The sequence below is a fragment of the Heloderma suspectum genome, chromosome 1 (genome assembly GCF_057233095.1).
Source record: "Heloderma suspectum isolate Gila_16-S chromosome 1, 16-S_ref, whole genome shotgun sequence".
Lineage (NCBI taxonomy): Eukaryota > Metazoa > Chordata > Lepidosauria > Squamata > Helodermatidae > Heloderma > Heloderma suspectum.
The window spans coordinates 106652964-106665069 of NC_139458.1; the positions used below are offsets into that span (position 1 = coordinate 106652964).

General features: G+C 42.0%; 1 protein-coding gene across 1 annotated transcript in view; it reads right to left on the reverse strand.

Annotated features, from left to right (window-relative positions):
• Positions 1-12106, reverse strand: part of DCDC1 (doublecortin domain containing 1) — a 465182-nt gene that overhangs the window by 25468 nt on the left and 427608 nt on the right. The window contains exons 28-32 of the mRNA XM_084852919.1: positions 11412-11615; positions 10689-10803; positions 7110-7280; positions 4876-5061; positions 462-665 (exon numbers count right to left, since the gene is read on the reverse strand). Coding sequence (XP_084709045.1) covers positions 462-665; positions 4876-5061; positions 7110-7280; positions 10689-10803; positions 11412-11615 — 880 coding nt within the window. The remainder of the gene's footprint in view (positions 1-461; positions 666-4875; positions 5062-7109; positions 7281-10688; positions 10804-11411; positions 11616-12106) is intronic.

The window sequence follows — 12106 nt, forward strand, 5'->3', positions numbered from 1 at the left end:
CTGCTTTGGGACAAGTACTGCCTGCATGTGCCTGCTAGCTCACTAGCTGCTCACGCTGCATATTTGTAATTAAACATATATTAAAGTAACTCGAGGGCTCTTTCTCTGGGAAACTGGCCCTATAAAGCTGTCCTAAACCTTCCCATTGAACAGGGAAGTGGGGGGGGGGGAGGTACAAGTGAATATTCCTTGAAATTATTACCTAACTGTATGTATATATACCCACACACAGTGAGAAGAGTCCTCCTGTCACTATGCTCCTCTCTTGGGCCAGATCCAGAACAGATCCACAGTAAGCTCTTACAGGCTTTGGATCTGACCTGACAACATACACATGACTTTCACAGAGCAGGGGAAAGTAGGCCTGAGATTCTGGTTCGTTTTGATCTCGTATCATTGGTTCCCACAGCCTGTCATTGTCAATTCCATTACAATTATTTTTTTGGATGAGTGCTACTCACCGTAGGGAATGTACTAGCGACAATTAGTTGCCCATTTCGGTAACCAGCTCCATTTCTGTATGCAATTATTTTCACTGCTTTCTGGTTTACAGCTGTAGACATCTTTTCCGAGATGATTTGCAATGAGGTTTCTGTCCTCAAAGATGCTAGAACTTCTTCTAAATAATGCAAAGTGGATTCAGCTTCAGAGGTAGATAAATCAGTCTTTAAGATAACATAGAACAAGAGTCAGTCATGACTTTGCTTCTATTACAATCATACTGAAGTCATTTTTTAAAAAAGCTATCTCATTGTTTCAATTTCAAATGTTATTCTTTATGAGAATGTGGAGGATGTTAATATATTCCTTGCATATGTCACTATGCATTGTATGGAGTTGCAAGCTACAGAGGTCACAAAATTGAACTGTTACAAAAATGTTAAAGTTATGCCTAATATATTTAAACAAGATGAGATTAACAATCCTTGGGGGTACACACATACATTGATGGACTGCTGTAAAACTAGTGAAATAACAGCAAACATTATGATGAATGTATCCAGTAAGTAGCACAATAGAAAATAAATTTATAGATGACACTTCCTAGATGCATTTAATAGAACAGAATGTGCATTGAGCTGCTCCTTTGTTGGGCAGGAACTCTTGAACTAATGCTTGTTGCTCATTTCCCCACATATTTAAGTTCATAGTTACATATCACCTCACAAAAGAAAATAGCTCATGGACTATTTTACTAGTGTTTCAAGCCCTTCTTTCCCACATTAAACTGCAGACACAGCAACATCCACTGGCTATTCTGCCACTTATATCTACATAAATATCCCCCTCTGCTACCTTGCAACAGCTATATTATTTTCCAACCCTCTTCTTACATTTCTTATTGCAATAATTAAAGCTGCTTGATGTGTTATGTTTGTATCTGCTGTACTGGCAATCAGTATCTACATCCCCAAGGTCCATTTGTTGTTGTTCAGTCGTCAAGTCATGTCTGACTCTTCGTGACCCCATGGACCATAGCACGCCAGGCCTTCCTGTCCTGCGCTCTCTCCCAGAGTGTACTCAAGTCCATATCCATTGCATCGGTGATGCTATATAGCCATCTCATCTTCTGCCATCCCCTTCTCCTATTGCCTTCAATCTTTCCCAGCATCAGGGTCTTTTCCAGGGAGTTTTCTCTTCGCATTAGGTGGCCAAAATATTGGAGCTTCAGCTTCAGTATCTGTCCTTCCAATGAGCACTCAGGGTTGATTTCCTTTAGGATTGACTGATTTGACCTCCTTGCAGTCCAGGAGTCTCGTAAGAAACTTCTCGAGCATCACAGTTCGAAAGCATCGATTCTTCGGTGCTCAGCCTTCCTTATAGTCCAGCTCTCACAGCCATACGTTACTACTGGGAAAACCATAGCTTTGATTATGCGGACCTTTGTCGGCAAGGTGATGTCTCTGCTTCTTACTATGCTGTCTAGGTTTGCCACAGCTTTCTTCACAAGGAGCAAGAGTCTTTTAATTTCATGGCTACAGTCACCGTCTGTGGTGATCTTGGAGCCCAAGAAAATAAAATCTGTCACTGCTTCCATTTCTTCCCCTTCCATATGCCAGGAAGTGATGGGGCCAGATGCCATGATCTTCGTTTTTTTTAATGTTGAGTTTCAAACCAGCTTTTGTACTCTTCACTTTCACCCTCAACAAGAGGCTCTTTAGATCCTCTTCGCTCTCTGCCATTAGGGTGGTATCGTCTGCGTATCTGAGGTTGCTGATAATTCTCCCGGCAATCTTAATTCCGACCTGTGATTCATCTAACCCGGCGGTTCTCACGATGTACTCTGCATATAAGTTAAATAAGCAGGGCGACAATATGCAGCTTTGTCGTACTCCTTTCCCAATTTTGAACCAATCGGTTGTTCCATGTCTGGTTCTTACTGTTGCTCCTTGACCCTCATACAGGTTTCTCAGGAGACAGGTAAGGCGGTCTGGTACTCCCATCTCTTTAAGAATTTGCCACAGTTTGTTGTGATCCACACAATCAAAGGCTTGTGTCCGGCTCAAGTTCAGTGACCGCACTATCATGGCTATCAGGGACATTCAGATCTTTCCTGTATAGTTCTTCTGTGTATTCTTTCCACCTCTTCTTAATCTCATCTGCTTCTGTTAGGTCCCTGCCTTCTTTGTCCTTTATCATGCCCATCTTTGCACAAAACGTTCCCTTGAGATCTCCGATCTTCTTGAAGAGATCTCTAGTCTTTCCAATTCTATTGTTTTCCTCAGTTTCTTTTCATTGTTCATTTAAGAAGGCCTTCTTGTCTCTCCTTGCTATTCTCTGGAACTCTGCATTCAGTTGGATATATCTTCCCCTTTCTCCCTTGCTTTTTGCTTCCCTTCTTTCCTCAGCTACTTGTAAAGCCTCATCAGACAGCCACTTGGCTTTCTTGCATTTCTTTTTCTTTGGGATGGATTGAGTTGCTGCCTCCTGAACAATATTACGGACCCCCATCCATAGTTCCTCAGGCACTCTGTCTATCAGATCTAATCCCTTAAATCTATTCCTCACCCTCACTGTATATTCATAAGGGATATGATTTAGGTCATACCTGAATGGTTTAGTGGTTTTCCGTACATTCTTCAATTTAAGCCGAAATTTTGCAAGAAGCAGCTCATGATCTGAGCCACAGTCAGATCCAGGTCTTGTTTTTACTGACTGTATAGAGCTTCTCCATCTTTGGCTGCAAAGGACATAATCAATCTGATTTCGATATTAACCATCTGATGATGTCCATGTGTTGAGTCGCCTCTTGTGCTGTTGGAAAAGAGTGTTTGCTATGATCAGCATGTTCTCTTGACAGAACTCTATTAGCCTTTGTCCTGCTTCATTTTGTACACCAAGGCAATGCTTGCCTGTTATCCCAGTGATTTCTTGACTTCCTACTTTAGCATTCCAATCCCCTATGATGAAAAGGACATCTTTTTTTGGTGTTAGTTCTAGAAGGTGTTGTAGGTCTTCATAGAACCGATCAACCTCAGCTTCTCCGGCATCAGTGGCTGGGGCATAGACTTGAATTACTGTGATGTTGAATGGTTTGCCTTGGATTCGTACTGAGATCATTCTGTCATTTTTGAGATTGTACCCCAGTACTGCTTTTCCCACCCTTTTGTTGACTATGAGTGCTATTCCATTTCTTCTAAAGGATTCTTGCCCACAGTAGTACATATAATGGTCACCTGAATTAAATTCGCCCATGCTTGTCCATTTTAGTTCGCTGATTCCCAAGATGTCGATGTTCAATCTTGCCATCTCATGTTTGACTACCTCCAACTTACCTTGATTCATTGATCTGACATTCCAGGTTCCTAAACAATATTGTTCTTTACAGCATCGGATTTTCTTTTCACCACCAGACACATCCACAGCTGAGTGTCCTTTCGGCTTTGGCCCAGCCGCTTCGCTCTTTCTGTTGCTACTTGGAAATTCCCTCTGCTCTTCCCCAGTGGTATATTGGACACCTTCCGACCTGAGGGGCTCATCTTCCGGCGTCATATCTTTTAGCCTTGTGATACATTCCATGGGGTTTTCTTGGCCAGAATACTGGACTGGGTTGCCATTTCCTTTTCCAGTGGACCATATTTTGTCAGAACTCTCCGCCATGACCTGTCTGTCTTGGGTGGCCCTGCATGGCATAGCTTATGGCTTCACTGAGTTACGCAAACCCCTTCGCCACAACAAGGGAGTGATCCATGAAGGGGCCAAGGTCCATACTGTCAACCATATCCCATCTTGTTGACTTTTAATGGAATTATAAGCTTTTGGGGAAAAGACTCTTTTCATTTCATACAGTGCACCACAGAATTGAGAACACTATGAATGACAGTTGCCCAAGAAATACAACTCTAAATACAAACTATAATACACTCATCTTTAAAGATAATTTGTGTCATTTAATTTTTCTTTACGCAAACGGAAAATTAATTCATAATATCTCTGTTGGGTAGACCACTATTGCTGCTATTTTACAGATGGGAACCTATAGCCGATAAACAATGTCTTGATCACCCTCAGGATTTAATACAAGCCAGAATTCAATTCCAGAAATTTCTTTCAATGCCAGGAGTAAGCACTGAAATCTTTAAAATAATACTTCAGGTGAGAGAACCCTTAAGCATATGTAGAATATCTTTCCGAAATCAATGAATACCAAAACCAGCCACAACTATCTGGGGTCCTTATTAACCTAAAGCTAGTAGGACCACTACCCCAAGAAGAAAATTTGTGAATCTAACTGCATTCTAATTTTGAAGTTTTAAGTACAGATTTCCAGTGTTTCAAAGCATTTAAGAGAGAAATATAACATCGTTAGTTTTCTCATTAAATTAAATGTATATCTGGTAGGGAGTGACTAAAAAAAGTAACACTTCCACAAACCTTGTTAACATCAAGACACTTATAGGGCCAGATAGATAAATGATTGCCTTCCTCAGAACCAGAGGCACAGAAGAACATAGTACCAGGGAGCAACTTTTTCAGTTCCTTCTTTCCTCTTATGGTCCTTGCACAAGATAAGCATATCATTACTTTCTCCTTTCCACATGGTGAAAGAAAATAGTAGCCCTATAAAAAATAATGGTTGAACTTCTTTAAAATGAAAAAGGCAATTGTCCAGTTGTTAATTGTTGTTCTATATGTGTTAAAAAATCCCCAAACTTGTCAGATTTAAACATCAAGCTATTTGAATAATATATTCCTCATTCTAGTCCTATTTCCTCTATCTGGATTTTTTAAATAAGTATATATAATTGTGCTGATATTAGTGTCATATCTATAAATTTCTGATTTGATGTGATACTTGGTTTTTTTTTAAAGTACAAATTTATGGAACTGATAGGTGCCCTTTAGATGTTACAGGAGCATGCTATAACATTTAGAGGCCCATCTCACTTGAATGAGACCTATAGCATGAGTGACTACTCCCTTGACAGCAAGTGTAATCTGGCTGAGATCAGAGATGATAATAAGGTAGTGAGAATCTGTATGATTGGCTGCACCCACATAATAATAGCAGATTTTCAAATGTTACAAACAGCACTGTGGGATGAACCCAGATAAAAGTGCTCCTGTGCTATTGTTGTAATATCCAAAGAGCATCAGAGTTTATTAAGATGGACAACTTTCTAATCTTTCCCATTACATGCCAGAATAGTAACCACACTGATCCTATTCACTTCAGTGAGACTTTTGAAGAACTTTCCAACAGTTTGGTAAAAGAAATGCCCTAATCCCGGCGCCAGCTTGTCTGGCAAAACGGGGGGGCATTGCAGGTGGGTGGGGTGAGAAGACGTGGATGGGTTCCTATTGGATACCCCTCCATGGCACCACCAGGCAAGGGAGGGGCCAGCAGAACCCTCTTAAGCTCTGCGCCCCTCCCTCCCTCCCTCCCTCTCTCGCTGTCGTGGCTCCCTCCCTCCCTCCCTCTCTCGCTGTCGTGGCTCCCTCCCACCCTCCCTTAAGCAGTGTGGGTTGATACCTGTTGCCCTTTTGGGAGCCATGTAGGAATCTTTGGCTCACAGTTCAATTGGCCTTTTACTGTGTGTCTTTTTGCCTACTTCACATTGTTATTGGGGCTAGGGTGCGTCCAGTAGGTGAATATTGTCCAATCTCTCATAGGTCACTTTTCAGTTTGTGGCTAGGACAGGCAAAAGCAGAAAGAGATTAGGATGGTGTGCATGCAGAGGCACCTTATGGTGACGGTGATGCCTGAGGCCCCCTGAACGGGTTGTGCGGCTCGGCGGGGGGATAAGGGTTGCCTGGGAGACCAACCCTCCTCACTCACCCAGGTCTTTGGGCAGCACCAGGAGGGGGTGACAGGGGAAGGTCTGCCACCCCCAGAAGGGGCAGTCCAGAAGGGTGGCGAGGTCGACGCCATCCTTCAGGCTGGGTGTGTTTTCGCCCAAGAAGTGCCAGCTAGTCGCTGGCACAGTCAGGTGCCCTTCCTAGGTACCCCTTTGCAGATATTTTCAATAAACGTGGCCCAATTTTCAACCCACGCCTTGTTGTTTGACTCTTCTTTGGCCCATCTCTGCTCGCAAACAAAAGCAATGTAGCACCTAAAAGTTAGGGATGGGAATGCTGTTATTCTTCAGATTTTGCACTCCTCTGAACCTTGCAATACAGTTCTCAGCTCCAAAAATATATTAAAATGCATATAAAAATGCATATCTTAGGATAAAATACATGCGGAAATGTGTACTTTGAGAGAAAATGCATGTAGAAAAGTGCATTTTGTTAGAAATACCTTCAAAAGGATGTATTTAAATATGAATTTCTGTATGAATTTCTCATCACCACCAAAAAATCGTAGATTAATGTGGAAACTGGATGGAACAAATTTATGAACGAACACAAGCAAAACTGACACTGATTGGAAATAGACTGATCGATCCATTCCTACTACTGTATGAATCATGTGATTTTGGCCAAGTGTCATTCCTGCCTTCTCTCTGGCCTTACACAGGTAGCAGGAAGTAAAATATTTGATATGTCTATTTCTATTAGATACAAATGTGCAGATACATCAAGGTAGGCACCTCTTCATAGTCACTCCTCTGATTTAATGGAGTTACTTATTTTCTTTTCTATCAGACAAAACAACAATTACTTACTGGTTGGTCTATTTTCTCTGTGTTGGCCACAGAAAATGTGCAAATAGAAGCATAATTTGCTGCTGTAATTTCTTGGTCCAGTATTGTGCTGTAAAAGGCACTAAGAATCTTTGTAGTTTCTATGTAATTCCACTTCTGATTGGCAGCTCCATTTTTACATTCTTTGTATTTCTGCCCAAACATAACGTATTAGTATTTAATCGTATTGTACATACTGTTGTAAGAGTCTTTGCAATGCTTTGCATATTCATTGGCAGACCTTTGCACTAAAGAATATACAGGAAATTGGGGGAGACTTGCTCTCCCCTCTGCATTTTCCATAATTTTTTCTCTAGTACTTTTCTTGGCCGATGTGTAAGGACTAGTTAAAATATAAAAGAAAGGGGAGAAAAATTAGCTTGCCATTAATGACACCATAAATCTGCATGAAGTTCAGCATTTGGCAGGCTTTCTATTCTGGCCAAAGAGTTGAGACTTCTGTCTCCAGGCCATGACAGTCAACACTTGACACGGTTCCTCCACTACCGCTGCACAGCTGTGCCACACAAGATGCTTAGGGCCAGTGAAATATCTGTCAGACTATGCACCATTTAAAGCAATAGAACAAGTCTGGCTTTTTGAGAGAGTAGACGTTTTGGTAGCAACTGGCACAGTTCCCTGGCTCAGCTAAGGGTCTCACTTACATGCAAACCACAGTGTCTACAGGCCAAGCCAATTAACAGGACCAATTTGTGTACGGTCCCTGGGCTCTCGTTTCCTCTTCATTTCCCTCCTTGCTGGAGGAACTGATTAACCTATCCCAAGCAATTAAGCCCTCTCTATGCCTGTATAGAGAACCTCGTGTGGCGCAGAGTGGTAGGCGGCAGTATTGCACCGAAACTCTCCCCATGACCCGAGTTCGATCCCAGCGGAAGCTGGGTCCCAGGTAGCCGGCTCAGGTCGACTTAGCCTTCCATCCTTCCAAGGTTGGTAAAATGAGTACCCAGCTTGCTGGGGGAAAGATAGTCACGACTGGGGAAGGCAATGACAAACCACCTCGCTATAGTCTGCCATGAAAATGCCAGCGAAAGCGGCGTCCCTCTAGGGGTCAGTAATGACTCGGTGCTTGCACATGCCTATATAGGCAACTTTGGGATATAACTAAATTTGACACACAACCTATCAGAGAGGAGCAGAATAGGGAATCTGAATTAGGTAGTGGGTTGGTTCTTGCCAGTAGAGGTAGAAGTAGAGCTCAGAAACATCTCTAACAGGCATCTGCTCCCTCCTAGCTTTACTTTCTCCTCTGCCTGTTCTTGTGTACTGTGCTCTTGTTCATAAATCACCAATATAGGAAATCAGCTGCACTATTAGCTGTCAGTTTATATGAATTTTGCCTTACTGCTTGATGAGGTACAGATAAACATGACTGGAGTTGTATCTACTGCATACTAAAAAGGAACATTTCAATATATACGGAAAAACATTCCTAGGCTTTGGGACTTCCTAGACTTTTATGGATATCTGATAACAGCTTAAATGTATTTGATGGTGCTATGTATATTTTATAACAGTGGGAGTATCATGCATTTCATGGAATTACATTAGATCTATTAAACAACATGCCATATTTGGTAGAACAGGAGAACCTGTGCAAAAGAGAGAAAAAAGGCATGGCTTTATTAAAGGTGGCCTTTCCTGCATATATTGAACACAAAGGCAATCTCTTTGCATTTTAGTGTGTGTACACAGAAGTGAGGATCAGTAAATCCTGAGGTAAAAGTTTGTCAAAATCTTATGAACATCTATAACTGTGAACGTTTTCTGTGACCTAGAATTACTTGGCATACAAATAGTTAGCATGACCTTCAGTTGGAAGGCTGCCAGGAAGCAGCAGAGCTAAAATGGTTGCTATGTAAAAGGAAGTATCTATGGCCTTGAGAAGGTTTACAGTCATGTCATTGTGACATGGGGAGTTGTATACTGGACAGCAGAATAATAAGGGGGGGGGGAGTCAGCACTGATTGTCCAGGAAGAATATGTTGTCTCCACTCATTGGTGTTTAATTATGCCCCAATAGAATATCAGCTGGTAAGAATGTAATGTGTGATTGGATGGAGGGTTCTGGCTGAAACAGGGCTGCCCACTCATGAAGCAGGGTGAGGAGCCCGCATCAGGTGGTGGAGTGTGAGGAGTGGTGAATTGCGCCATTCACTGCTTCCCTCTGCCTCAGCCAGGAAGGTCTGCTGCTGCTGTCCCATTGCCCTGCCAGCTGCTCTCCTGCCATGGCATTTGCCACAGCAAGAGAGTAGCTGGTGGGTCTCTCTGGAACAGCCATCCACCCCATTTCCCTCATTGTGTGCCCCCATCCTTACTTTTGCTGCTGCCACCACATTGGCTGTATGGAGAGCCATGAGGCCAGATGAAGTGACTACAGGGCTCTCACAAGAACTAGCCCAGCTCTTGCAAGGCCCAGGTGAATTCTCATGTGAGCTCCGCAGCTTCTTCTTCTGTGTGGCTCTTCACAGAGCTGCTGTGGCAACAGCAAAGGTAAGGGGCCTGCATGATGGGGGTGCAATGCAGCCGTGGTGGGAAGGGGTGCAATGCAGTGGCAGCGATGGTGGCAGTCTCAGGTGGCAAGGGAGTTTGCACAGGGGTGGGCTGGAAAGTATAAATGGGCCAGGAATAGCCCTGTCAGAGTAACTGGAGTCACTCAGATGGAGTAAGGCAGAGGAGAGCCTGAAGGAGAAGAGCAAGCCAATCGATGCTGGAAGAAGAGGAAACAGCCAGGGAAACCTGAAGCAGGAGCAGAGGTGAGAGCTGTGAAAGGTCAGAGGGGACAACAGAGTGGCAGTAAATGGTGGCTGCCCAGAAAAAGAGAAGAAGGGAAGGTGAACTGAAATCACAGAAGGCAGAAGCTGAGAAGGTTTGCAGGGAAAGACTTTCTATAGCAGCCCTACAAGAAAATTTAAGCCCAGTTTAGTCAGCTACAAGCACTTAAGCTCAGGAAACTTGAGTTCAGTCTTCAGAGACTGGTGATTTAAATGCCTCTTCTGTGCTGAATCGTCACCAGAAAGACCCTGACCAAAAGGAAGTCTTCAGAATTAACTAATGTGTGAGTGTTAACTGTGGAGGACATAGAATAATAACAATTGGGTAATGGTATTAGGGAAGTGAACTAGCTCAAGGGGATATAAATGTTCTTAAAGATACAGTAACTTTTAAGCAAGCCTTAAACAAAACATAATTTTAATATCCAATTTGTAAAATAATGCTTTCTTCTTGTAAATATATTTTAAATAAATGTTAATATATTTGGTTCAATTTTAAAGTAAATTTCTTGGTCTGTCTATATCATGCCTGCAGCCTAACCCAGCTACTCTGTTACAGGGATGGAAAAGGGATTGTACTAGAAATTGTTGGTAGTAGTGGAAGATAAGGGAAGTAAGCAAGTGTATTCACCACACAGGGGTGGATGATGGTGAGGGTTTTCTGAAGTATAAATATTTCACACTTGGCAGGATGTAAAAAGCCCAGTTCACCACACATGGTGGTGATCCTAAGCAGATCCATGAGAGCAGATTTCACAAACAGCTTTACCTGAAGGTTGACAGGACACCCTTCTATTTCCAGTGGAATCTTTGGAAACCCATTCAGCATGTTGGGCATTGATACTGCTAGCACTAGATTTGGGTCAATCACAAGATGAAATGTCCTAGGAACAGAAAAGTCAGATAGAAGCCAAAAGATTACAGAATTATGTAAAATAAATATTACCTGCTAATGGAATGGCTTGCTTTCAGGTTGCTCTTATTTTTGAGCAACAATAGCTGGCTTTACACAAGGTTCTGCATATACATTTTTGCTCACCCTCATCCCATTTCACCTAGCATGTTTAGTGTGAACTTCACTGGGCTTATAGTGTGATATAGCAGAAAGGTAAGGGAAACAAAGAGAAGGGTAAAGAAGGGAAGAATAGATGGTTCTTGCACTTTTAAGTGCTTACGTTTACTTCCTGTAGGGATTGGGAGGTTGCCAAAAGCTTCACAGAAAAGGTAGCATATTTAAGATTAAAATGTAGGGTGATTTATAGAAAAAATGATAACTTTGGCTGTTTTCTCATCCCCTTATCTATGTATTCATATTTAGAGACCTTCTCAGAAACTTCAGAACTAGCTGCAAGATGAAACACACAATGTTGCTCTTCAACAACAAGTGAAATGGAAAACTGGTCTAGCCTGATTGGAAATCTCTCTGATGGTAAAAATATGAGTGCTAATAATGCAATGTAATCCTTGTGAGAGTCTACCAGTGAACGTGCACCTGCTATCCTGTCTCCATATCCACTGTTGATTGATATCGTCACACTTCTTTTCCAACAAAACCACTTCAGTGCCAGAATGCAGATCAGAATTCTCCACACCCAAAACAAGATTTGGAAAGCTACAGTTGATAATCTTCCCATTTCTAAATTCAAACTGTTGATGATGGACTTTCTGCAATTCTTCTGTCAGTTTAGGTTGATACCTGAAGTCAATAAAAGTGCATTTAGTTTGCTCTGTGAACATCACATTGCATGGAAAAAAAACAAAAAAGAGCAAGACCATTGTGCAGAATCTTTGTTTATTTCTATATCTTGTGCTTTTAACATCTGAAGTAAAATACAGAACAGAATATAAAGAAGCTGGGCACAGATGTTGAGAATTGGGTGGGTGGACACATGAAGGTGCAGAAGAGGTCTATTGAAACTGCAGAAAGGTCTTGGAGGAAAACATAGAGTTTATTGATTGAGTCACATAAAACAGTTTTCTAGACAGTATTCGGGAGTAAACACAACTTTTATCTGGACTGCATTATATTCCTCTGTGCTTAACTTGAAACTTGGGAAATAAGAAAGACAAATTTGAATGAAGCCCAGCAAGACTCTTCAGCCTGGCTTGATTTTTAAATAGCCATGCTAGTACATATTGTTACAGAGAGCAAACAGAGCAAAGAAATTATAAATGATATGTAGCAGT